Here is a 23,851-nt window from a genome sequence, read left to right as displayed (position 1 = left end):
AACATTAATATTATATAATTCACTATTACAAATTACAAAACACATGAATAGCAAGTTTTATTTATTACCATCGAATACCAATATGATAAGCATATTAAACACAACTATAGAATGGCTTCAGCAAAATGATATCAAAAACAACAAAGGAATTTAAATGTAATTGATGAAAACCTTTATTTATATATTGTTATTGCACCAAAAAAATGCACTTAAAGCCACTGACCCTACATTTTGAGGTTTCTACATTTCTTGTGTTACATTCAAATTAATTTTGAGCAACCACAAACACCAGGATGACCAAAAGCATGTTGGCTTTGTCAAAATTGATAATTGAAGCCAAAACATTTGAAGTAATAAGTAAGTTGATGGTAAAAATGTTGTCACAGCCAAACACACTTTATACTGCTAAAAGTAGTGCTAGTGGCTTTAAGGAAGCTTGATTATCATTAGTACAATAAAAATGCATAAAGGACTTTGGATAAGTTAGATAATATATGCTGAAAATACACAAAACAATATGTGTGGTAGACAAAGATGAAAATAATTAAACCAAGAAGAAAAAAGAAGATTTTTGTTGCATACAAAGTTGAAAATATACAAGACAAATTTTGTATTAAATACAATGTTGAATATACACAAGGTATGTTGTATACCAAGTTGAAAATAAAGAAAGTTTGTATTGTGTATTGGAAATTAAGCTGAAAATACCCAGAACAGCTTTGTAAAAAGTTAAAGTGAGGGCTGCTGTAGAAATGATCAAATGTCAATTAGGTGGGAGGTGCCGAAATCTTATTATTGGTGATGGACATGCCAGAAATGTTTGTAATGTAAATAATACGTAAGTACTTTCATAAATTATGATTACCTCTGAAACAGCTGTTACATAATAGAAGGTTGTGTAGTATACAAGAATATACAGTAACACACTGACACACACACACGGCCGTGTACACACACACACAAATGTATACACAATGCACACATACATGTACACACTCACATAATACCTCTCTCTCTCTCTCTCTCTCTCTCTCTCTCTCTCTCTCTCTCTCTCTCTCTCTCTCTCTCTCACACACACACACACAACTGTTAGCAGATTCAAATGACCAGAAGTGACTGACACAAGCAGAGGTAGCACAACCTTTTGGCAAACTAAATGTCACCCAAATATTAATATACTACTAGTAAAGTGTGTACATCTGGAGACATGCCTATGGACAATGTACACAAAACTTGCAGTCTTGCAGGTGAAAAAAGCCCAACAACAACGACCTAATTCACCAACGAGAATCAGTAATTCATCACACATGTCTTTATGTAGTTCAACAATTTTATTTTTGAACAATTGTGGAAGATTTTATTTTCTCAAAGAGTATCTCAAACACAACAGATATAGTGATATCTGTGTGTAACCATCACCCATAATCAGAACAACATGCTATCACAGAGTGGTTCAATTCTCACTGTAAAGTGAACATAAACAAATGTCTAAAGGCCGATTTTATAAAAACATAGTTATCCCTTAATAATGTGTATCTTTCCTATACAGCCATGCTATAATTTATGATTTACAATAAATACAGATTTCTAGTCTCAATTTTTTTATTTTGTCCAGGTTTATGATTTAGTGGATGTTGAAAATCATTAACATTTTCATGACCATGCCCTGCATACACACTGTATGCAAGGGGATGGCGGTTAATGCAAAAAAAACCCTAAATTGATAAACATATTCCTTATAAAATAAAAATATTTGTACATATTCTTGTACCAGTGATGGAATACAAAAAAAGAAGAAGAGATTATAGTCTTATATACTGTTGAATATATAAATAATTGTGAATGGCTCTAACACATCTAAAATAAATGCCTGATAGTTACTTTTATGTAAATTCGGCTCTATAGGTGTTTCACAACAATATGAACAATCTTCATTTCTAAATCTCATCGTTAAGTCTTCATGGTTAACACACATACATTAATCAACAAAACACAATGTTACTGTATGACACTAAGACAATAAGACTTTTAAAAAAAAGAAGAAAAAAAGACAATAAGACTGTTCATGTGGAAAACACTAAAACAAGCCTTAACACATTACAGGTTGTAGATTTCACAAATATACAAGTGTAGATTTCACAAATATACAAGTGCGATGGGAGTGTGGAAGACTTGAAATTAACGTATACTAGTATTCCATAAATATATTGTTCTACTGCATCCATAGTTTCTAAGTATACAATCATGTTTTTAACAACAATAAACAAACATTTTTAAATGCCATGAAAACAAGACAAACACACAGTGTTGATTAGGTATTAAGTAACATAAACACACTAGTTTTAAAGTCATTATAAATCAAAACACTAAGTACAAGGTGTTCTATTTAAAGGAAAGGAAAGTTTGTTTTATTTAACGACGCCACTAGAGCACATTCATTTTTATCTTATCATTGGCTATTGGACGTCAAACATATTTCTTTAGACGAAACCTGCTGCCGCCACATAGGCTACTCTTTCCAATAAGCAGCAAGGGGTCTTTTACATGCACTTTCCCAGACAGGACAGCACATACCACAGCCTTTGATGAACCAGTTGTGGACCACTGGTTGGAACGGAAAATAGTTCAAACTGCGAATGGGTCTACTGAGAATGATCGATCCGATGACCGACCACTTCACAGGCGGACACACTACCGCTTGCACCACGACTGGCATATCAAAGGCCGTGGTATGTACTACCCTGTCTGTGGGATGGTGCATATAAAAGATCCCTTGCTGCTAATCGAAAAAGAGTAGCTCATGAAGTGGCGACAGTGGGTTTCCTCTCAATATCTTTGTGGTCTTTAACCATATGTCCGATGCCATATAACCATAATTAAAATGTGTTGAGTGCGTCGTTAAATAAAACTTTTTTATTTTTTATTTAAAGGAAGTGTGATTTAACTCTGTCAATAAAAGTATTGGCCTTAAGTGCTCGGGTTGTAGGATCAAACTTCCTCAGTGGACCCATTTGGGTTTTCTGTCCCAACAAGTGCCTGGTATACTAGTAATAAAGGCCATGGTATGTGCTGTCCTGTCTATGAGAAAATGCATATAAAAGATCCCTTGCTGCTAATGGAAAAATGTAGATAGTTTCCTCTGAAGACTATTTTTTAGAATTACCAAATGTTTGACATGGGATAGTCGGTAATTAATTAATCAATGTGCTCTAGTGGCATCGTTAAACAAAACAAACGTTAGTTTTCAACTTTCTATTTAAACCTTCAGTTCTGCCCACCTATCAAAGAACATTCACAATCCACTACTGTAACAGTTGTTATAAAATTAAACTTGTGTTTTTATTATCAATTTATATTGTATAGAACTAAATAGTCTATTATAAATGCTTAAAACCCCCAAATAATTAATGTACTCAAGATTGCGGCTATTTGGTAGGAAAAGCCTATGTATGTGGTGGGAGTTGGGGTTTCTCTTACACTGTAGACCAAGTGTTGAAATATCAATACATTATAAATACTAAAAGTATAGTTATTGATTAAAATGTTCTGGGTTTTTTTTTCATGAAAAATAAATACTGTAGATCATGAAATTAACACGTCCCTAAATTAATTCAGATAGCGGTGAACAGACATGAACCTAAACAAATATTCTTGTCTTTTATCCTGGATATATTTACAATTGACAAGTCGATAATGCTCTCATGTAATTCTTTGGACTAAATCAGATCCTTTTATTAAGAAAACAACTGAAACCTATCAACCACAGAGCACCAGTTATCTGGTTTAAGACCCGATATGTACTGGGATTATATACCGACCAACACAATAAACGCAAATATTAGTTTTTTGTTTTCCTTTAATTTTATTTAAAATTGTTCAGTTTGAATCCCATTAGTTTTCGTATCTATTAAAATTATCAATGTCTTGTAAACATTTTAGGCCCATTTTGAGAATCAGGGCCCATATTTTTGAAGCTATCTTAGCCTACGAAATCGTGAAATCATCGTAAGCTATGACGTCACTATGGCGTGCACTGTAGTGACATCACAACCTATGACGGTTTTACGATTTCGTAGCGCTAAGATGGCTTCGAAAATAGGGCCCCTGTTTAACAAATTAATTTTATCATAAAATGTTTAAAAATTAAAATACTTGCGTTTCTTTTGTTGTTCGGTATATATCAGTACAGACTTGAAACCAAAGTGAATGCCCAACTCCACAGAGAGGTGTATGCATGCCACTACACAGACTACTCATTCACCAACATTACACTAACCTATAATCGACACCAAAAGAAATATGAACCTAATTTTTAGCTGTAGCATTAATTTTTTTTTTTTTTTTTTTAAAAGAAGGAATTAACACATATTGAGGTTCAGGAGAAATACAGGTCGATAGAGTGAAACCTCTCAAAACCGGACACTGTAAACTGGAATTCCCTCAAAACCAGATGTTTTTCATGGAACCTTTTTAAATATCTATGCAGTAGAGAACCTCTCTAAATTGGATACCTCATAAAAATTTGACTTTTTACTTGGTACCGAGGGTGTCCAGTTTAGAGAGGTTTCACTGTATACCGTTTATAATTCCACTGAATTGAGTGTTTGTAACTGCGTGCATCTATTCTAATTACGAACCGACTATAACTGAGATTTGCATTTCTTTTGGTGTTGAGGATATTATTCTTTGTTCTCAACAGGAAAAACTGAGATGTGTGTCCACAGAGTGTGTGCTTTAATCTAGGTTCAATACAAGCATGGAAATTTAAATCTTGCAACTAGTCAAACCTGTTGAGCTTAAGCAAAGCAGCCACTAAAGTGAGTATCAAAATGTGGCCTTTTACGACAGGTGGCTGCTTAATACAGGTCAGCTTATACTATATTAGATGGCAACAAAAATGTGGGGCTGAATTTACAACACCTGTTTAAGTCTTATGTGTGTAACTACATGTACTTACAATGCTTAAACACCTGTTTATGTCTCGTGTGTAACTACATGTACTTACAATGCTTAAACACCTGCGTTTACGAAACACAGGCTTTGTAAATTTGGCCTGTGGCCTTTTAACACAAGTGGTTTTATACTGTATTATATACATCAGGGGTGGGAATTGGTGAACTGTAAAAAAGTGGAAATCTAGAGGGGTCCCGGAAATTCTTGAAATCCTAGGTTAAAATCTGTGCCATCTGACACATTTTGGAGGAAAAGACGATTAAAATGTCAGGAAACGCAATGTTCCATGAGAGGAAAACAACTGATCTGAGGAGAATTCCCACCCCTAATACATGCATGATTTGGGATAATAAAAATGTGGCCTTTTAACACAAGTGGCTGCTTAATACAGGTCAGTTTATACTGTATTATATGAGTTTAGAGAATAAATGGTTGTCTTTTAAGTCAGGTGGCTGCTTAATACAGTTCAGTTTATACTATTAAATGATTTAAGAGTATCAAAACGTGGCCTTCGAAACAGGTTGCTGCAATTTGGGAGAAACATGTGGCCAGTTAACACAGGTGGCCACTAGAGCAGGTTTGACTGTACTTCATACTTCTAGAAAGGCTTTGAAATGATTAATAAATATTCAGGACATTATTATCAATAATAACGTCAGTGACAAACCAAATCGACAAAATTAATCCAGGGCCATTAGACTTTTTGGGTCTTTTTTTGCTTGTGTTACTGGCTATATAACATATTGTGTGAGCATGTTCTGATCACTGTTGATTTCTAAACATTGAGTAAATTTTGCCCAGTGAAGCATGTTAACTTTGTATGCATTGTAAAACCAAAAACAAACGTATTTCGTACCATAAAGAATTGGCCCCACATATCTACTGGCCCTTAATTAATTTTGTTGAGTATATATATATATATATATATATATATATATATATATATATATACACACACACACACACACACACACACAGACACACAGACACAAATGTATATATATATATATTTTTTTTAAGTACATAAATAATAAATGATATTGCAGCAGAGCTTTTGTCAAGATTACATGTATAATTATGGATTATTTCTTTTAGAGTAATCAGGGTATGAAACCCACCCCCGCCAAAAAAAAAACTGCATGTAGAAACTGAGAATTAGTGAAGCCGTTCATATCCGGATGAATCTAAAAGAAACAACAGACAAGCCTCATTATTAAAATTGAAACATACTTATTAATAATAACACAAACAAAAACATATTTTATGTTGAATTCATTTTTTTTTCTTCTTGGACAATAATACTCAATAATACAAAATACTAACAGCCTGTAAAGTGATGTCATGACGTTCTCTAACAATGTTATTTTTTAAAGTTGATTGAGAAATGAACGAACTTGCGTTGCTATGGCTGGACTGTCATGAATAAAATGGAAATTTAATTATTGAAAAATAAATATAAATGTGAATTAAAGAGGACATTTCTGAAGAACAGAAACTGTACCACCATAGTGTTGTTTATCTTTTAAAATAGGATGCTGTGTATTCAAAGTTACTGTCTATGTTAACAGCTTAAATAAACAATGTCATTGATCCTGATACAGTGAAAGCTGTCTCAACCAGATCAAAAGAAATGGTTTATTTAACGACACACTCAACACATTTTATTTACGGTTACATGGCGTCAGACAAATGGTTAAAGACCACACAGATATTGAGAGAGGAAACCCGCTATCGCCACTTCATGGGCTACTCTTTTTAATTAGCAGCAAGGGATCTTTTATATGCACCATCCCATAGACAGGGTAGTACATACCAAGGTCTTTGATATACCAGTCGTGGTGCACCGAATGGAGCGAAAAATAGCACAATAGGCCCACCGACGGGGATCGATCCCAAACTGACCGCGCATCAAGCGAGCGCTGTACCACTGGGCTATGCCTCACCCTCAACCGGACCATGCCAGGGACCTAATATTTATCCAATTTAGACAGAATCCGGTGTTTAGAGAATCGCATTTTAGAATTTAGACAGGATCCAGTGTTTAGAGAATCGCGTTTTAGAATTTAGACAGGATCCAGTGTTTAGAGAATCGCGTTTTAGAATTTAGACAGGATCCGGTGTTTAGAGAATCGCGTTTTAGAATTTAGACAGGATCCGGTGTTTAGAGAATCGCGTTTTAGAATTTAGACAGGATCCGGTGTTTAGAGAATCGCGTTTTAGAATTTAGACAGGATCCGATGTTTAGAGAATCGCGTTTTAGAATTTAGAAATTTTTTGACTATGAAACTTGGCCAGTTTTGACAGGATTCTGGTTTGTTCAGGGTCTGGTTTAGACAGGTTTCACAGTATAATTAATTCATAAAATGTAACCAACATCCAAGTTACATCCCTTGATGAAATTCATTGGTTGCAAGTTTTCTGACAAAAATACCAGCCTCGGTGGTGTCGTGGTTAAGCCATCGGACATAAGGCTGGTAGGTACTGGGTTCGCAGCTCAGTACCGGCTTCCACCCAGAGCGAGTTTTAATGACTCAATGAGTAGGTGTAAGACCACTACACCCTCTTCTCTCTCACTAACCACTTACAACTAATCTACTGTCCTGGACAGATATCTGAGGTGTGTGCCCAGGACATTGTGCTTGAACCTTAATTGGATATAAGCACGAAAATAAGTTCAAATGAAATGAAATGACAAAAATACATAGAGCTATATTTACAGTGTTTACAAGGCTCATCTAAATGTCTAGGTATTTTATAAACTACAGAATCTTCACAATCAGTTTTACAGACTGGTTTTATAATAATATACTATAACATTTATATACATGTACCCAATGTCCGATGTGGATTCTTGGCAAGATGCTGTAAAACAAGACGTACAAATGATTAATTCCAAAATGACTAATGGCACAAAAGTAACAAAGCTAAGGTAAGCAAAGCTTGCTTGAAAGACCTTGTTACCGATATTTAGCATGATGAATATTTACACACAATTCATGACTAGAAGATTTTAAAAAAATATTTGTGAAAAATAAGTGTCGTAGATATAATAAGTACAAGTAGGTCACAGCTACCTAGTGTGATCATGTACATGTAACTGAATAACTTTTAAAATATAGGTCAAGGTTGGTCACTACTTTAACAGTAATAAGTCATTTGCTTGATTATGGGAACATTTCTACATGTCATGTAAATAAACATTATAGAAATGATATGCTATAGAAATAACAAATAGGTCACAGCGACCTACTGTGCAATCATGAAATTGAATAACTTTAAAGATATAGGTCAGTATAATAGTCACGACTGTAAGAGTAATAGTCTTTAAGTTGCTGGCTCGATTTTAAGAACATTTCTACATGTCATGTTTTTGTCAATAAAAATATGTTAAGCCGATTAAAGTCAAAGCCATTTTCATTATACATTTTTAAAGTACATACAACTTTTTTAATTGATATTGTAAACACAAAGAACACACCCCACCACTACCCAGCACATTAAAGCACTAATTTTAATTCCTATTGTAAACACAAAGAACACACCCCACCAGCGCCCCGCACATTAAAGCACTAATTTTAAATGGTCTTGCTTGAAACATATTTATTGCAAGACTCACTAAAGGAAGCACAGTTTTTACAAATCAATGACGTAAACTTAAAACATTTTCTCTTTCTCATGAATATGTAACCTGACCTCTGACCTATGGCAAATCAATACAAAAAGTTAAAGTTTGTTTTGTTTAATAACACTACTAGAGCACATTGATTTATTAATCATCGACAATGGGATGTCAAACATTTGGTAATTTTTTTGTCCTTCCATATATATCGCAGGACAATATTTTTTTCATTAGTAACAAGGGATCTTTTATATGCACTATCTCACATACAGGATAGCACAAACCATGGCCTTGGATGTACCAGTTGTGGTGCACTGGTAAGAACGAGAAATAGCCCAATGGGCCACCGACAGGGATCGATCCCAGACTGACCGCACATCAGGTGAGCACTTTACCACTGGGCTATGTGCCGCCCTCAAAAGTTCCGAATAGACAAGAAAAGATGAAAGAATGAAAAAATTACTATGTCTGTTCTGGAAGATTGTAACCCATATGTTTTTTTAATGTTTGGACCAGTCCACTGACATGAAGGGGCGGGGGGGGGGGGGGGGGAAGTGTCATAGGTTAGAGATCAGGTGACATATAAAAAGAAAATGAACTCACACTTTTTGTTGAAAGACTTATGTAATAAACATGATATCTAATGAACACAAAAGTAGACAAAATGCATCAAATACAAAAAGGTTATAGTAAAGATATATCACATAGGTTCACTAATTCAGTATTATATTCAGGTGGTTTTTTTCTACTTTTTTTTTTTTTTACACAGGCATATCTGTAAACATTTACATTACAACAAGTTGGTGATTAATCCATATCAATACTGTACATGTATATCCATTTTGCTTTAATTAAGGCACTTACCCTAGTTTCCAAGCTATGTATCTTTTCAATTTTATATAAAATAAGTTTTGAGCTAGTACAAACACCAGGATAACCAGAAACACTTTGGACGTAACAAACTGATAACATTAGCAAGATATTCTATGTAACCACGCATCGAAATAAGTCACCACGTCAAGAAAGTCGAAAACAGTACTTCGTTCTCTACAAAAAAATTTGAACAAAAGCACCACTATTTCGATCAGTTGTGTGCTGCTTAAATATAAATTTACACACACAAATATTAATACAATGAGAATAGAGATCCAAATTAAGAACAAATAAAAGTACCAGAATGTCTGTGAAGAAATGATGATTGTAATTGTAAACTTCATAAACTGTCATAATTTATAGGCTACTAGCCTAGGCCTTATTTTTACGAAGCAATCGTAGTGCTAAAATCATCTTAAGTGCACAGCTACATGTATATGTACCTAATGCACTTAGTGCTAAGATCGCTTTGTAAAACAGTGCTCTGGCCTGTAAATTTGTGGTAACCTGTAAATGGATTAACTGTACACTAAGCTCATTTCAATGCCAGAGTAATGTGTAACTTTAGGGTGAATTTGAAATAGCTGGACAAGTTTTATATTGCCTGGTAACTAGGGTCAGTGCCTGTAATGTGTTCAAAACAAATACTGAAAATTTGTTCAGAGGAAAATGACATACCGAAAATAGACTGTATCCATGGGACACACACCTCATCCATACAATACAACAGATTGACAGATGTATGGACAAACATGATACCATGGTTATCCTTGAATGTATACATGAACATGTATATGTAGTTTATATTTACAAGTCGCCAAGTATATTGTATGAATATAGAATAGGGCCTCGTAAGTTGTCATACTTGTGCCCAATTCTTTTGTTCTCTGTATAACAAAATATGTTTGCAAACAAACTATGATAACATATGGTCCCTGCACTATTTACTTGTGGAGTTTCTTCTTCTTCTTCTTTTCCCCCCCCCCCCCCCCCCACCCCCAACTCTTTGGATACTGCTGGCAGCAATTGCTGCCCAGTGCTACATCTTCCTGAGCAACTATCATCATGATTTGCTGCCCAGTGCTACATCTTCCTGAGCAACTATCATCATGATTTACTGCCCAGTGCTACATCTTCCTGAGCAACTATCATCATGATTTGCTGCCCAGTGCTACATCTTCCTGAGCAACTATCATCATGATTTGCTGCCCAGTGCTACATCTTCCTGAGCAACTATCATCATGATTTGCTGCCAAGTGCTACATCTTCCTGAGCAACTATCATCATGATTTGCTGCCCAGTGCTAAATCTTCCTGAGCAACTATCATCATGATTTGCTGCCCAGTGCTACATCTTCCTGAGCAACTATCATCATGATTTGCTGCCCAGTGCTACATCTTCCTGAGCAACTATCATCATGATTTGCTGCCCAGTGGAAATTTCAATCCAGATTTAAATTACTCTCACCCAACTATCATATTAATAAATAAAATCACTGAAGCCCATCCAAACATTTATAATAATTTTGACAGTGGCAAGGATTAGGGTTGTGGTCTTTTTTTCTTTGTTTCCCCCAGATTTTTAGCAGTAAGCAAAGAGCTACATTGTAAGTGAATAAATGATACAACATATATTGCATATTTGATCATTTCAGCCTACATGTATAATAAATTAGAGCACAAAAGCTACTCAAAACCAAGTTTTTCTAATCTACAGCAGTCAGACATCCATTCAGCATGATGACAGTGATATTTTGAAATATTGCATGCACAATGTCTAAGGTTGACGACAGTCACTTTTCGCATCATTGTTTTGGGTTCGTACACAATAAATATAGCATATCTTACCGTAATTTCACTTGAAATCCATATTTCGTAAAAGGTACAATTTTTTTAATCACAAGATTTTCTTCAAACACATTCAGATGCATTAGTAATGTTCAAACAAAAAAATTTCAATAGCAAGTTTGCATTGGAATTTTTTCAGCATTCTTAAAACCGAAACGTCATGTACTCCGTGTATGGATATTGAAAGGCGATTCAAAGTGATGTCATTGGAATACTGACATCATTCAAATTCAAAATTAGCTATATTATTACAATGCTTTGCCACATTAAAATAAAAACTGGTCTACTAACCTTTGACCCCTGTCAAATTTCTATAACAAGCGGACGTTGTTGTTTACAGGTTGGTATTTTGTTATTTTTCATAATTCTGGACAAAATATTAATTTTAAGTTTCAAAAGATGAAAGAAATAAAAAGTACCTTTTGACAAATATATCAGATCAAAAAATTACCATTGGATATGTTTTATTTACTGTGTATGAAGCCAAAACAAGGGTGCGAAAAGTGACTATCATCGACCTTAGTCTTTCCTTGTTTGGCTAGGCAATGAAGGTCTTTCAGCATCTGTCGAAGAGATATCTTATTCAGCATGATGATAAGGGTGTTTTGAAATATTGCATGCACAATGTCTAGTCTCTCCTTGTTTGGCTAGGCAATGAAAGGTCTTTCAGCATCTGTCGAAGAGATATCTTATTCAGCATGATGATAAGGGTGTTTTGAAATATTGCAATGCACAATGTCTAGTCTCTCCTTGTTTGGCTAGGCAATCGAAGGTCTTTCAGGATCTGTCGATGAGACATCTTATCTTATTTGGCATGATGATGATAATGATGTGGATGTTTAGAAATATTGCATGAAGAATGTTTATTATCTCTAGGCTTGCTAGGCAATGGAGTGGTCTTTCTGAATCTCTCGAAGATGGATGCTAATGTGGTCTGCACGTCACCAAGATGGGGACGAAGATTTGGATATTTATCCCAGCATGACTGCATGAGCACCCAGCAGTCTTCATCAAACAGAGGATGTTTCTCCGGCCGTAACCCTAAAATAGAATTAAATACATGTAAATAAAAATTCATGATTTATTTGACACCATCAGACTGTAAATATATTTAAACAAGAGACATACAAGTACACAAGATATGAGGTAATTAGTAGACAACCAAATGTGGATTTTTTACATTTTCAGATGTAAATGTCTATTTGATTCTCGCAAATGTCATTTTAGACTGAAGGTGTTAGTCTGAGGTTAAAAACTGAATTGGCCATATAATTAACCATGAACAGTTAACTTTCCTGCCCCCACTTACTAATAACGTCACTTTCTGATAATGTTACTAGTTACTAGATTTATAGTCTATTTGATGCCAGCAAAACAATGTAATTAACCTGTCAATCACATTACGGAACATATTCACCATCAGTTTACAATGAATGTTATAAAATATATGAAAATGACCATGGGAAAACAAATCCTGAAAATGTATTGCTGGGTCTTTAAAAGTCGGTGTTTCTGCCAGAAAGAACTTTTTGGGTATGGCGCTATGGAAATGAATGCAACCACAATCAAGAAAGAAAATGTGTTATGTTCAGGGTTAGGGTTAGGAACATCATACATTAATGATAAGAGTAATTAATTTTGTCAAAAGGTTAACTTTAAAAAAAAAAATCTGCAAACAAATTTGGGTATGGTGCCATACTTGTTTTATCCTCTGACAGAAACCCTGATTAAGTAGTGACAACCAGTATCCCAATACTGTTACATCAAGGACAGTATTATTATTATTATTATTATTATTATTATATGCATTTTCCCAAAGACAGGGCAGTTGTGGTACATTGGTTGGGACACTCCCTTCCCATATACCAAGGGTGATCCATTCTGCGGCCTGGGGATGGGATGTAGCCCAGTGGTAAAGCATTCGCTTGATACGCGGTCAGTCTAGTATCGATCCCCGTCAGTGGACCCATTGGGCTATTTCTTGTTCCAACCAGTGCTCCACAACTGGTGTAACAAAGGCCGTGATATGTACTATCCTGCCTGTGGGTTGGTGCATATAAAAGATACCTTGCTGCTAGAGTAGCCCATGAAGTGGCAACAGCGGGTTTCCTCTCTCAATATCTGTGTGGTCCTTAACCATATGTCTGATGCCATATAACCATAAATAAAATGTGTTGAGTGCAATATTAAATAAAACATTTCCTTCCTTCCATTCTGTGGCCCATCAGATCTTAAGCAAGTGTTCTACCACTGAGCTAAAATTCTGGCACCACAAAACAAATCTACTGATGCTGCCATTGGGCCTGGTAACCTATGCTGCCATTAGTCAAGTTGTTTTTATCAATAAGCATCATGAAATCTAATAAATGTTTTTCCTACACCTAGGACTTACATACCAATTTGCAAGCACTGAGCTACACACAGGAATATGATACCTATTTAAAAACACAAAGCTGAAATGATCTTTAGAATCTGAAGACTTTGCACCATAGTTACATGTAGATTAGATTACACAAGATTAGTTTAACATCATTTCCGCATAGTTTAAACTATGTTAATCTCCTATCTAACAACCAGTCACCTTGACACCAGGAAGAAAGAAAGAGAGAAAGAAGGAAAGAGAGAGGGATGGAGAGAAACAGAGACACAAAGAGAGGGAGGGAAGGAGAGAGGGGCAAAGGGGAGAGAGACAAAGAGAGAGAGTGGGAGAAAGAGATAGAAAGAGAGACCGACACACACACACACAGAGACAGAGAGGGAAAAAGAACCTTCTGCTACCAAGTACAAGTAGCAAAGGATCTATCTTTTAAATGCACTTTCCCATAGTTAGGACAGTACTAGTTGAGATGGGAGAAAAAACACTTGGGGAGTCCATGGAGGGTGATCTTCCTGAGACCCATTACTACGTCACACTGACAAATAGAGGATAATAAACGATTTACCAGTTATTATAAAATTTATGTCCCGAGTGAAATAATTTTCAGTTGTCACTAGCTTTAGCGTGTGGCAAATGAAAATTATTTCACGAGGGACATAAATATGATAATAACTGGTATCGAGTTTGTTATTCTATTTATTACCTCAGCTATTTTTTCTCTAAAAGCCTTTATTTTTTATGCACATGCACGAAGGCCAAGCTGTATAGAAACGATGTAAACCACTTTACGCATTGTTCTGAGAATTGCTATAACTTTGTAATTTAATCATGTTCATAGATAATTTTCAAAAACAAAAGTTCTTTTTATTCTGATACAAAATCTATAATGAATTGCATTAAAATGACATTTTGTTATAAATTTAACACCAAAAACAGAGAGCCATAAACGCAAACTCTTTATACTACATGGTGTCATTTTGTGTGTTTGCCAAATTGTGATGACGTCATTATTATTTAGTATCGACAAGGTCATTGGTTTGTAAACGTCAAATTGTCCAATAGTATATTGTTCGTTAGACCAATGCAGAATATTTCTCAGTGAGAAAATATGGAAAATGTTTTCCCTGATATGAGTGACCGCTGGAGTAATAATATCAATTACACACTACCTTTTTTCACCGACTGCCACAGATGGTCTTTGTTAGCACACTGTTCAAACGCGGTCGGGAGTCGGATGTGTCCAGCACAGACATACCAGAAGAGGATGCCGAAAGCATAAACATCCACACTGTTGTCATAGTGACCAGTAAACAGCTCTGGAGCCATGTGTATTGGAGTGCCCACAATACTTCCACTCATCATGGCCTCAGGCTTGCAGAAACCCAAATCAGTTATTTTACCGCGGTTGTCCCGGTCGAGCTGCAAACACAGATGGATTAAAGGTTAATCAGCATAATTGCAATGCTATATTTTAGTACTTTTTCAACATTTATTTCTGAACAAAAGTTAATCAATTCCACACCATATCTTAGCATAACTGACTCCAGAATATCACAAGAGTAATGAGTGGCTACTAGGCATAAACCATGTTTTCTTCAAGAATCTTTGGCTGACAGGAATTCTGTGGAATTAAATGTCTCACCATACCATTAACTTTTTCGATGCACTGTGATGAACATCCATCTAAACGTGAAACTTTAAAGTTAAACTTTAATGCAAAAGTTGACGCCATCACCTATAGCACACCTTTTTACTTCGTAAATGTGAGACAATAACAAATAACTAAATTATTTTTTTTCCCCATGAATTCCAGTTATGGTGGTTTCCAAGGCAGAGTGACCTCCAGTTTTCTTTTTAACTAACATTATGCATTTAACTCATCATCCTAACAGATTTTCAAATTCGTTTTCACTAGTATATCAAATTATCTGAAAGAACATCTTCCCAAAGAGTGTTCCACAAAATATTGGATCACTATTTCTTTTTATGAAAAAATATTTATGAGATAGCAAGACATTTTCAGTTTAATGTATAACTACTGAAATATTTTATGAGACATAAACATACCAAAACATTTTTCAGTTTAATGTTTATAACCAATGAAATAGTTTATAAGACAAACATACCAAGACAGTTTTCAGTTTAATGTATAACTACTGAAATATTTTATAAGATATAAACATACCAAAACATTTTTCAGTTTAAAGGAAACATGTCATGTGACCTATATTTGACACCAACCATGTACAATTAATTATAAATTGAATCACCTAAAAAAAAAATTAAAACAAATTAATTACTTAAAATATCTCCATAAAAAACCCCCAGATACGAGCTCTTAGCGGAAATTGCCGATCTTTAATGAGCAGGGCAATCACGAGGTCCGTGACGTCAGAGATGCGTCGCTTGATCTGAAGCCTTACACAAAAAGCATTAGTCTGTACCACTCTTAAAGAATCTAAGACTTGCACAGCTTACCAAAACAATGAGTGTTCGTTCGCAAAACGTTTTGCCGTATCAATTTGAGCCGTTAGTAAATGAAGAAAGACACACATTTACTTACAACAGTGATACTGAAGAAAAAACAGATAGCGAGTTGGAGGGTGGAGAAACCGATGGTGCCAGACCAGACCGGTCGACCAATTTACAGCCCGGAGCCCGAAAGTAACCCGGAGACAAAACCAAAACTCGGATGCTAATGCCGAGGTGTATACTGTTCATATTTAGCATAAAGATACACCTCGATATGATGTATTGAAATATGTAAAAAATATAAATGTAGGACAAACATTATTATTTATTTTTTATAGAAAATATCGCATTTTTCATGTTCGGGCTGTACATAATGAAATCTGTATGCACAGTGTAAACAAACACTCTAATTTACAAGGCGCTTCACTTTCATTAACCTGACTTGTAAAACAACATAAATGACTTGAGAGTATAATCAACTTTTTAACTAAATATATTTCAATTTGCATCAATAGAACAAAATGGGATTATAGTATTTTTCTCTCTTTAAAAAAAAAGTAGCATATTATTAGGCCTATTGGTAGGGTGCGTTAAGAGTAAAAACGACCACTCACGATACCCATGTGATAATTTTCTTTTCTTTGGTACTACCACGGTACGTAATTGGTCAGTTTTGTAATTTTACAGTTTTACAGCATTATTTACAGTAATGAAGCAGGGCGGCTGATAATATCCATTAACATTGTACTATAGTTGCGACAGGTTATGCCACAATACCCTGTGATCTTAAAAAACTGGCAAGTATTTTGTACGTATGTCTAGACAGTGGTAATCACTTACCTGGTCGATACCCTGCAACATACACCTGCCAATCAGGAATCACATGTGCAGGCCACGGAAAGAAAGGACCAATTAACTAAAACTAAACTCCGATTCTCAAGTCAGCCCGTGGATGAAACATAATAGTTGTTTCAACACCGACAGTAGTGGTTTATTTTGTATTGAACTTCGTGTTACTTTAGGGCTTCATTTGTGACGTACTCCGCCCGAAGATTAAAATCATTATTTTTAAAACAAATTAAAAAATTTAAACATATTTAAATACATCGTACTGAGATGTATCCTCATGCCAAATCCTATGTTTGTATATGCCATATTTAATTAATTATTGACGTCTCCTTCGGATGGTGAATACAGATTTTTTAATGTAGGCCTAACATGAAAAATGTCTTCTTTAAAAAAAAAAAAAAAAAAAAAAAAAAAAAAAAAAAAAAACATTTTTGTTTTAAACATATATAAATACATCATGCTGAGGTGTATCTTTATGCCAAATATGAACAATGTACACCTCGGCATTCACAGCCGAGTACTGTTTTTGTCTCTGGGTAACGTTTGGGCTCTGGGCTGTAAATACTAAAATAGGCCGACACCAAAGTACTATGCGGTGTTGGTGTCCAATATTTTGTTTTGCGATAAAATACATGCGCCTTTCTTCGGATACAATCCTTTGGAAAACCGTAAAAAGACAATCCCGATCGTTTAAACTGTTTATTTTTACACCCAAAGGCCGCGCAGTACGGCACTGCTGGACTGAAAAGATCGTAAGGCCCTTACTCCATATATAAACAGTTAACAACAATGGAAGAGTACAGCGGCTCTGACGTCACTTCGCTTTTTTTCCGAATGCTCATGAATAAATATGCATAAATCGTACTTTGATACTGATTGGCGTAATTTCTTCATTTTAAGTTAACTACGTGTATTTTATTGTTAGAAACTTATTTGTATATTATTTTTATATCATTTTGCTTTTAAAATGAGCTATAATATGGTCTCATGACATGTTTCCTTTAATGTTTATAACTACTGAAATGCTTTATAAGACAAACATACGAAGACATTTTTTAGTTTAATGTATAACTATTGAAATATTTTATAAGACAAACATACCAAGACATTTTTCAGTTTAATATCTCTGTGCACAAGACCCTGACCGTGTAAGAATCGGATTCCCTCCACAACATCAATGGCCACCTGGAGCCTGCAATTTCATAAAAATAAGTCACACTGAAACAAGTTTGTTAAAGTGACAGACTCTAGGTTTTAAACACTATGATATATTTTTCACTATTAGAGTCAATTTTTAATTATTTAAATTAGAAGTTACTAATATTTTATTGGTCGGAATATCGATTTTTATACATCTGAAGCATTTCTGGTCATCCTGGTATTTGCAATACCCCAAATAAATTTTTCACTATTCTAAAATATGAAGTAACAGTTATAAAGGCAAGCTTTAGTCTATTTTTAAAAGGGTATTTCCCTGTTTCAACGTCAGAGACTATTGTTTTACTCTGTTGTTACTGTGTCCAGATGTGTTACGGATTTGTAGATTTAACCAAACTTGGCATCCATTTTCATGGATTTAAACTAGCAACTGCTACTTAAAAGTATTTCAGCTTCTCACAAACAGTTTTCAATATCTGTAAATGTTAAAGTTCATGTCAGTAAAATCTAAAATTATCAACATTAAACTGAACAAATGACACTTAGTGTGGCATCTTAGAACCATATCTCACTTTATTTTGTTTTTCCTTTTTGTGGAGCACTGTCGGTCTGGGATCGATACCATTGGTGGGCCCATTGGGCTATTTCTCGTTCCAACCAGTGCACCACGAGAGGTATATCAAAGGCTGTGGTATGTGTTATCCTATCTGTGGGATGATGCATATAAAAGATCCCTTACTGCTAATCAAAAAGAGTAGCCCATGAAGTGGTGACAGCGAGTTTCCTCTCTCAATATCTATGTGGTCCTTAACCATATAACCGTAAATAAAATGTGTTGAGTGCGTCGTTAAATAAAACATTTCCTTCCTTCCTTTTTGTGGAGAACATGTTGAGACCTTCATTTATCTTGTTGGGAACAACCAAATAATGTTCATTAGCAGGTAAAACTTTCATTGGCTACCATCCAACAATACTGTCTACTTTTCATAAAATTATACACTTCTTTGCACTGAGCAGATATAGATAGCTAAACAATACCCTGAAAATGGTGAGAGATTTTCATTTAAAAAAATTATATATCCAGTAGAATATCGTTGTGTCGAACTTGGAAGGGTCGAATACACCGCAATGCTGGAACCAAAATCAAAATCCAAAGTTACAGTTACACGATGTTGACCGAATGGTTAGGTGGAACTACCCGATGGGTCGAACACTTTCTCGAGCACCGACGGAGTTCGAGTCAACATGATTCAACTGTATATAGTAGCAGAATAAATTTTTAAAAGAAAAATATAGTAATCTATTGAAAAAAAATTTCATTTTCAAAAAACTTCTTTTTTTTGTGCCGATGAGATAGATTAACAGCTCAGTCTGTGTAGTGTATTTGTGTACCTGCTGATCCAGTCGAGGCCCTGTTTGATGGCAGCGTACAGATCTTTTTGGAGCCTGTCCATGATGAGTAGGACCGCGGGGGAGGTCCCCCCTCCGTACATGTAGTCAATCACCGAGCCTCGCAGGGCCACTATTCTGTCATGTTCGGGAATGTTTCTGAAACAAAAATTATAAATCACATCTTCAAATCTGTTGGCAAGGAGAGGAAAGGAATGTTTGTTTTGTTTGTTTTATCTCAACTGTTTTTAGATCTTTATTTTGTCACTCCTCCCAGTCAGCTTATCTTTAGATGTGATTAATATTTTAACTCTGGTGTTTCACTTCAATCAATCAATAAAATATTTGCATGCTCCTATACCACGAAGGTTTCGAGCATGTCTATCCCAGGTTCGGCCACCGGATGCCAGTAGTCCAACCTGGGACAGAACAATTACTGGGGTAATTTTGATATTTAAACAAACAGGGAAAAAGGACTTTACAATAAATAATTTTGTGCGTTATTTTCCCAAACAATATTTAATATACAGCAAACAACTAACAATTTGTAACGCAAATTTAGATCGGGCAGTCCTAAATATAAATATATTTAATTTTTTTTTTTTAAATATATTAATTAGCCCTCAAAATAGGGGTGGCAGGTGACTAGGAGGTTAGGCTTCAGCCACAGGTTTTGTTAATAGGGGGATATGTTTTACTTGGGGGTACCCATCGTATTGGGGACTTCGGTGTGGCCAAAACCGGGGAAGGCTCCGGGGGGGGGGGGGGGGGGGGGAGAAGAGAGGGGCAGTCCCCCGGACAAACCTAACAGCCCTTACGGCCAAAACCGCCTATGCCTACCGCCCTAACCATCTTCCGGTGGAGTATCCCCCACCCACCCAGCCAACCCAACCGTCGTGCCCTCTAGTCTCGGTGCCCCCATCAAAAATTACCAGAAAAAAAAGAAGTATTTAAACAGGGAAAGTTAAGCGTCTGGTGAGTCTGGCAATGTAAAAATGTATCCTGGCGATTCCAAGTCCTCTCTATAATCCTGGAGAAACAGAACGTTATGCCATTCATCAGACGCTGGCACCACTTTAATTTAGAAACTAGCGCATACAAGTATGGTATAGAATCATGTTGCATACCCTAGGATAGGAGCAGCGCACCGCCCTATTAAATTCCTATTTCCTATTATAAAAAGAGGTTAAAAACATAAATAACTTATCATAAAAAACACATATTTAAAAGAGCACGCTGGTAACCTATTTAATTTAAAAAATACACACCAAACTAAAAATTGAAACGATTTAGACAATATATTTGACCGGCGAGAAGGGGGGTTGTTACTACCAGATAACGCATCCCCAACTATCAGCTCGGAGTAATAAAACATTCATCCATCACCAACCATACATAATAATGTAGACATTATAAAAATAGTTATATATAAAAGTATATACAGTTTAAAATTCGGTACATGTTTAAAATAAAATGAAACGCCTACTCCAAAGCCTGCCAGGTGCGGCAAAGACACGGAGGATTCCGAGAAGTGGAGCCAAGGGGCAGTCAGTGTCCTTCCAAATCCCTAAGGGAGAAGAGGCAACTACAGTTTAAAGAGCAGTACTGACACGCCCAAGAGCAAAGAGCAGCACCATACATGTCCAGCATGGCGGCAGGCGGCCGTCTTCGCACCAATCTAACAATGCCTTAGCGGTGGCCGCCCCCCCACCCCTACCAGCGATAGGCGCTGCCCAATCTATATTGAACATTTATATATATATTTTAGTTTGATAAACAAAGGCAACCACTAACCTGTCGATTGTCATTTTATGTTCTTTAGATGGGTTTAATACATTAAATGCATTAAATTTTATATTGTTTACATTAAAGAAATTTACCAATTTACTTCTGAATTTAGTACATTCAAGAAGATAGTGGTTAACACTATCAACAACTTTACAATTAACACAGTTGGGTGAATTAATTTTCTTAATTTTAAATCTGATATCGTTTAATCCCGAAGAGACACCCATACGTAATCTTGCAATAATTTTAGTTGCCTTGACATTAAATGAAACTGGTCCAGGGGTGGTCGCCCTTGGTTCAATATAAGAATGCCACACTCTGGCTCTGTGGTTCCATTCAGTCTGCCACAGGTTACCAAAGTGTGGGTCAGCTATTGAGTTTATTTCATTAAAGTTATGTTCCACTGGTACACTGACTACTGGGTCCAGCAAACACCTTTTAGCCGTCGCATCAGCCAACTCATTACCAGTTATTCCAATATGAGCTGGGACCCATTCCATGGCTAGCTCAATTCCTTTATCCAACAATTTATTATAACTTTTGACAATTTTAGAAATAATTTCGGGTCTGACACTATGGGCGCCATTGATTGCCTGCAAGGAACTGAGACTGTCAGAGAAAAGAACATAGCTGCTAGGGCCATTATAATTATGATATCTTTCAACCCACTTCAGGGAATACAGTATGGCCATGAGTTCGGTGGCATAAACTGATATATTATCCGACAGCCTAGCCCTAATAGCTATCGGATTTTTATTACTATTTTTAACAATAAAGGCCATCCCTGTTTCACCAGTGATTGGGTTCTTCGACCCGTCTGTGTAAATCTGAACCACATCCGGGTAGAGTTCCCCAACCACTGCCTGAAAAATTATTTTCTTGAAATTAAGATTTTCTGTTTTAATAATATTTTCCCTGACGTGGTAATGAACCCTGGGGCAGCCCGCCTGCCACGGGAAAGTCGGGTTAATGCCCAAACTAACCAATGGAAGGCCGACTATCCCAAAGTCATTAGCAAACTTATTAAGATATGAAATAACAGATATGTCCCTATCTCTGTTAATATTTTTAATTGGTGTTTCACTTGAACTGTTTTTATCCTACTGCTTTTAAAGGCTGGACTCCTATTTAGTTTTCTCCTGACGATGTCAACATTTAGTTGACGAAACGTTGAGATTTTAAACTTGTGATTTTAAACAGAGACTTTAGTTTTATTTTGTTTAACAACACTACTAGAGCACATTGAAATATTAATCATGGCTATTGGATGTCAAGAAATGTTTAATGACACAACAGCATATTTTAAACAAAGATGAAAGAGGATTATTGGTGGTTGGGTAGTGAGATTGGCGCTAGGTCTAAAACGGTGGCCCCATTCAGAATGTATTCCAAGGATCAGTCTAAACCACATTGTATTAAGTTTTTTGTACTAGATATGTCTATGTAATTATCTGTATTATGTTGCTACTAATATATATGCTATGTATTGTAGTGATTTAGGGCCCCAACCCTAACACTACCTATTCTTCTGGGACAATAAAGATTATATTTATTTTAAAAAAGAAGAAAAAAAAGTTTTGGTCAAAGAATATAGAACAATTTGGACAAACCGCAGAAAATACTGAAAAACCAAAAAGACGATTAAAAATCTGGAATTTCATATAAATTTAAGTAAAACAGAATTCTTACGACATGAAACCAGCTACTGCCACACAGGCTGTTGAAAAGCAATAAGGGATTTTTTATATTTATGCCTGGGTCAGCCATTTGTCTTTAGGTATGACTATACCAAATAAAATGCCTTAGGCAAACATGTTAATATTTGTGTTTAAAAACACTATATGCAATATATCAACCAAACTATGGCCCATAAATATCAGTACTACAACTCCTACCTCAAAGTATTAAGTGAAGAAAATGGTACCTTTCATGGCTCATTTTTGGTATAACCAGATGTTTTTACAACACCTTAGTTTCGCACAAAATTTGAGTACTTTTTTTTACAGGTACCCCATACATGTTTCAAGCACAAGGCTACTTGACACAGTGGTACTAGATGAAATAAAATTGCATACATTTTCAGTCCAGATGAATTTTTTTTTTATTATTACCAACACACACACATTATAACCAATCACAGGACTTTTGGGGTTAACTTCTCTATCAAAAGTTAGGTGCACCTTGAACTTTGACCCTGCCAGAAGGTATTTGGTTTAGTGCTACCTTTATACCTGGGTCAGCCATTGACAAATAAAAGATCATTGCCCAATATTTCACCAGAACCATTGTTCTATTCACATGTCTAGCGTCAGTTATTCACATTTACAAACTGGTTATGTGGTAAGCAGGGCTTCTAGCACTTTGATAAAAACCACTAGCCATGGAATCATTGATTTAAAAATTACTAGCCACGATTAAAAATTCACAAGCCCTACTTACTTTAAGTTAATACAATTTTACTAATTAATAGTAATAATCAGATATGTCACCTAAAGAGGGAAACAGAGCTTAAAAACATTAACACTT

The 23,851-nt window shown here is 35.5% G+C and overlaps 1 protein-coding gene across 1 annotated transcript in view; it reads right to left on the bottom strand.

Moving 5' to 3' along the window:
- Positions 1–11,686: 11,686 nt before the first annotated feature.
- Positions 11,687–23,851, bottom strand: part of LOC121392693 (dual serine/threonine and tyrosine protein kinase-like) — a 36,621-nt gene continuing 24,456 nt past the window's right edge. Inside the window, exons 10-13 of the mRNA XM_041523801.1 lie at positions 19,541–19,696; positions 18,092–18,182; positions 14,839–15,088; positions 11,687–12,333 (exon numbers count right to left, since the gene is read on the bottom strand). Of these exons, the coding sequence (XP_041379735.1) occupies positions 12,098–12,333; positions 14,839–15,088; positions 18,092–18,182; positions 19,541–19,696 (733 nt within the window). The 3' untranslated portion in view covers positions 11,687–12,097. The remainder of the gene's footprint in view (positions 12,334–14,838; positions 15,089–18,091; positions 18,183–19,540; positions 19,697–23,851) is intronic.

Source organism: Gigantopelta aegis, chromosome 3 (genome assembly GCF_016097555.1).
Source record: "Gigantopelta aegis isolate Gae_Host chromosome 3, Gae_host_genome, whole genome shotgun sequence".
In the NCBI taxonomy this organism is placed as follows: domain Eukaryota; kingdom Metazoa; phylum Mollusca; class Gastropoda; order Neomphalida; family Peltospiridae; genus Gigantopelta; species Gigantopelta aegis.
This window is presented reverse-complemented; position numbering and strand designations above follow the sequence as displayed.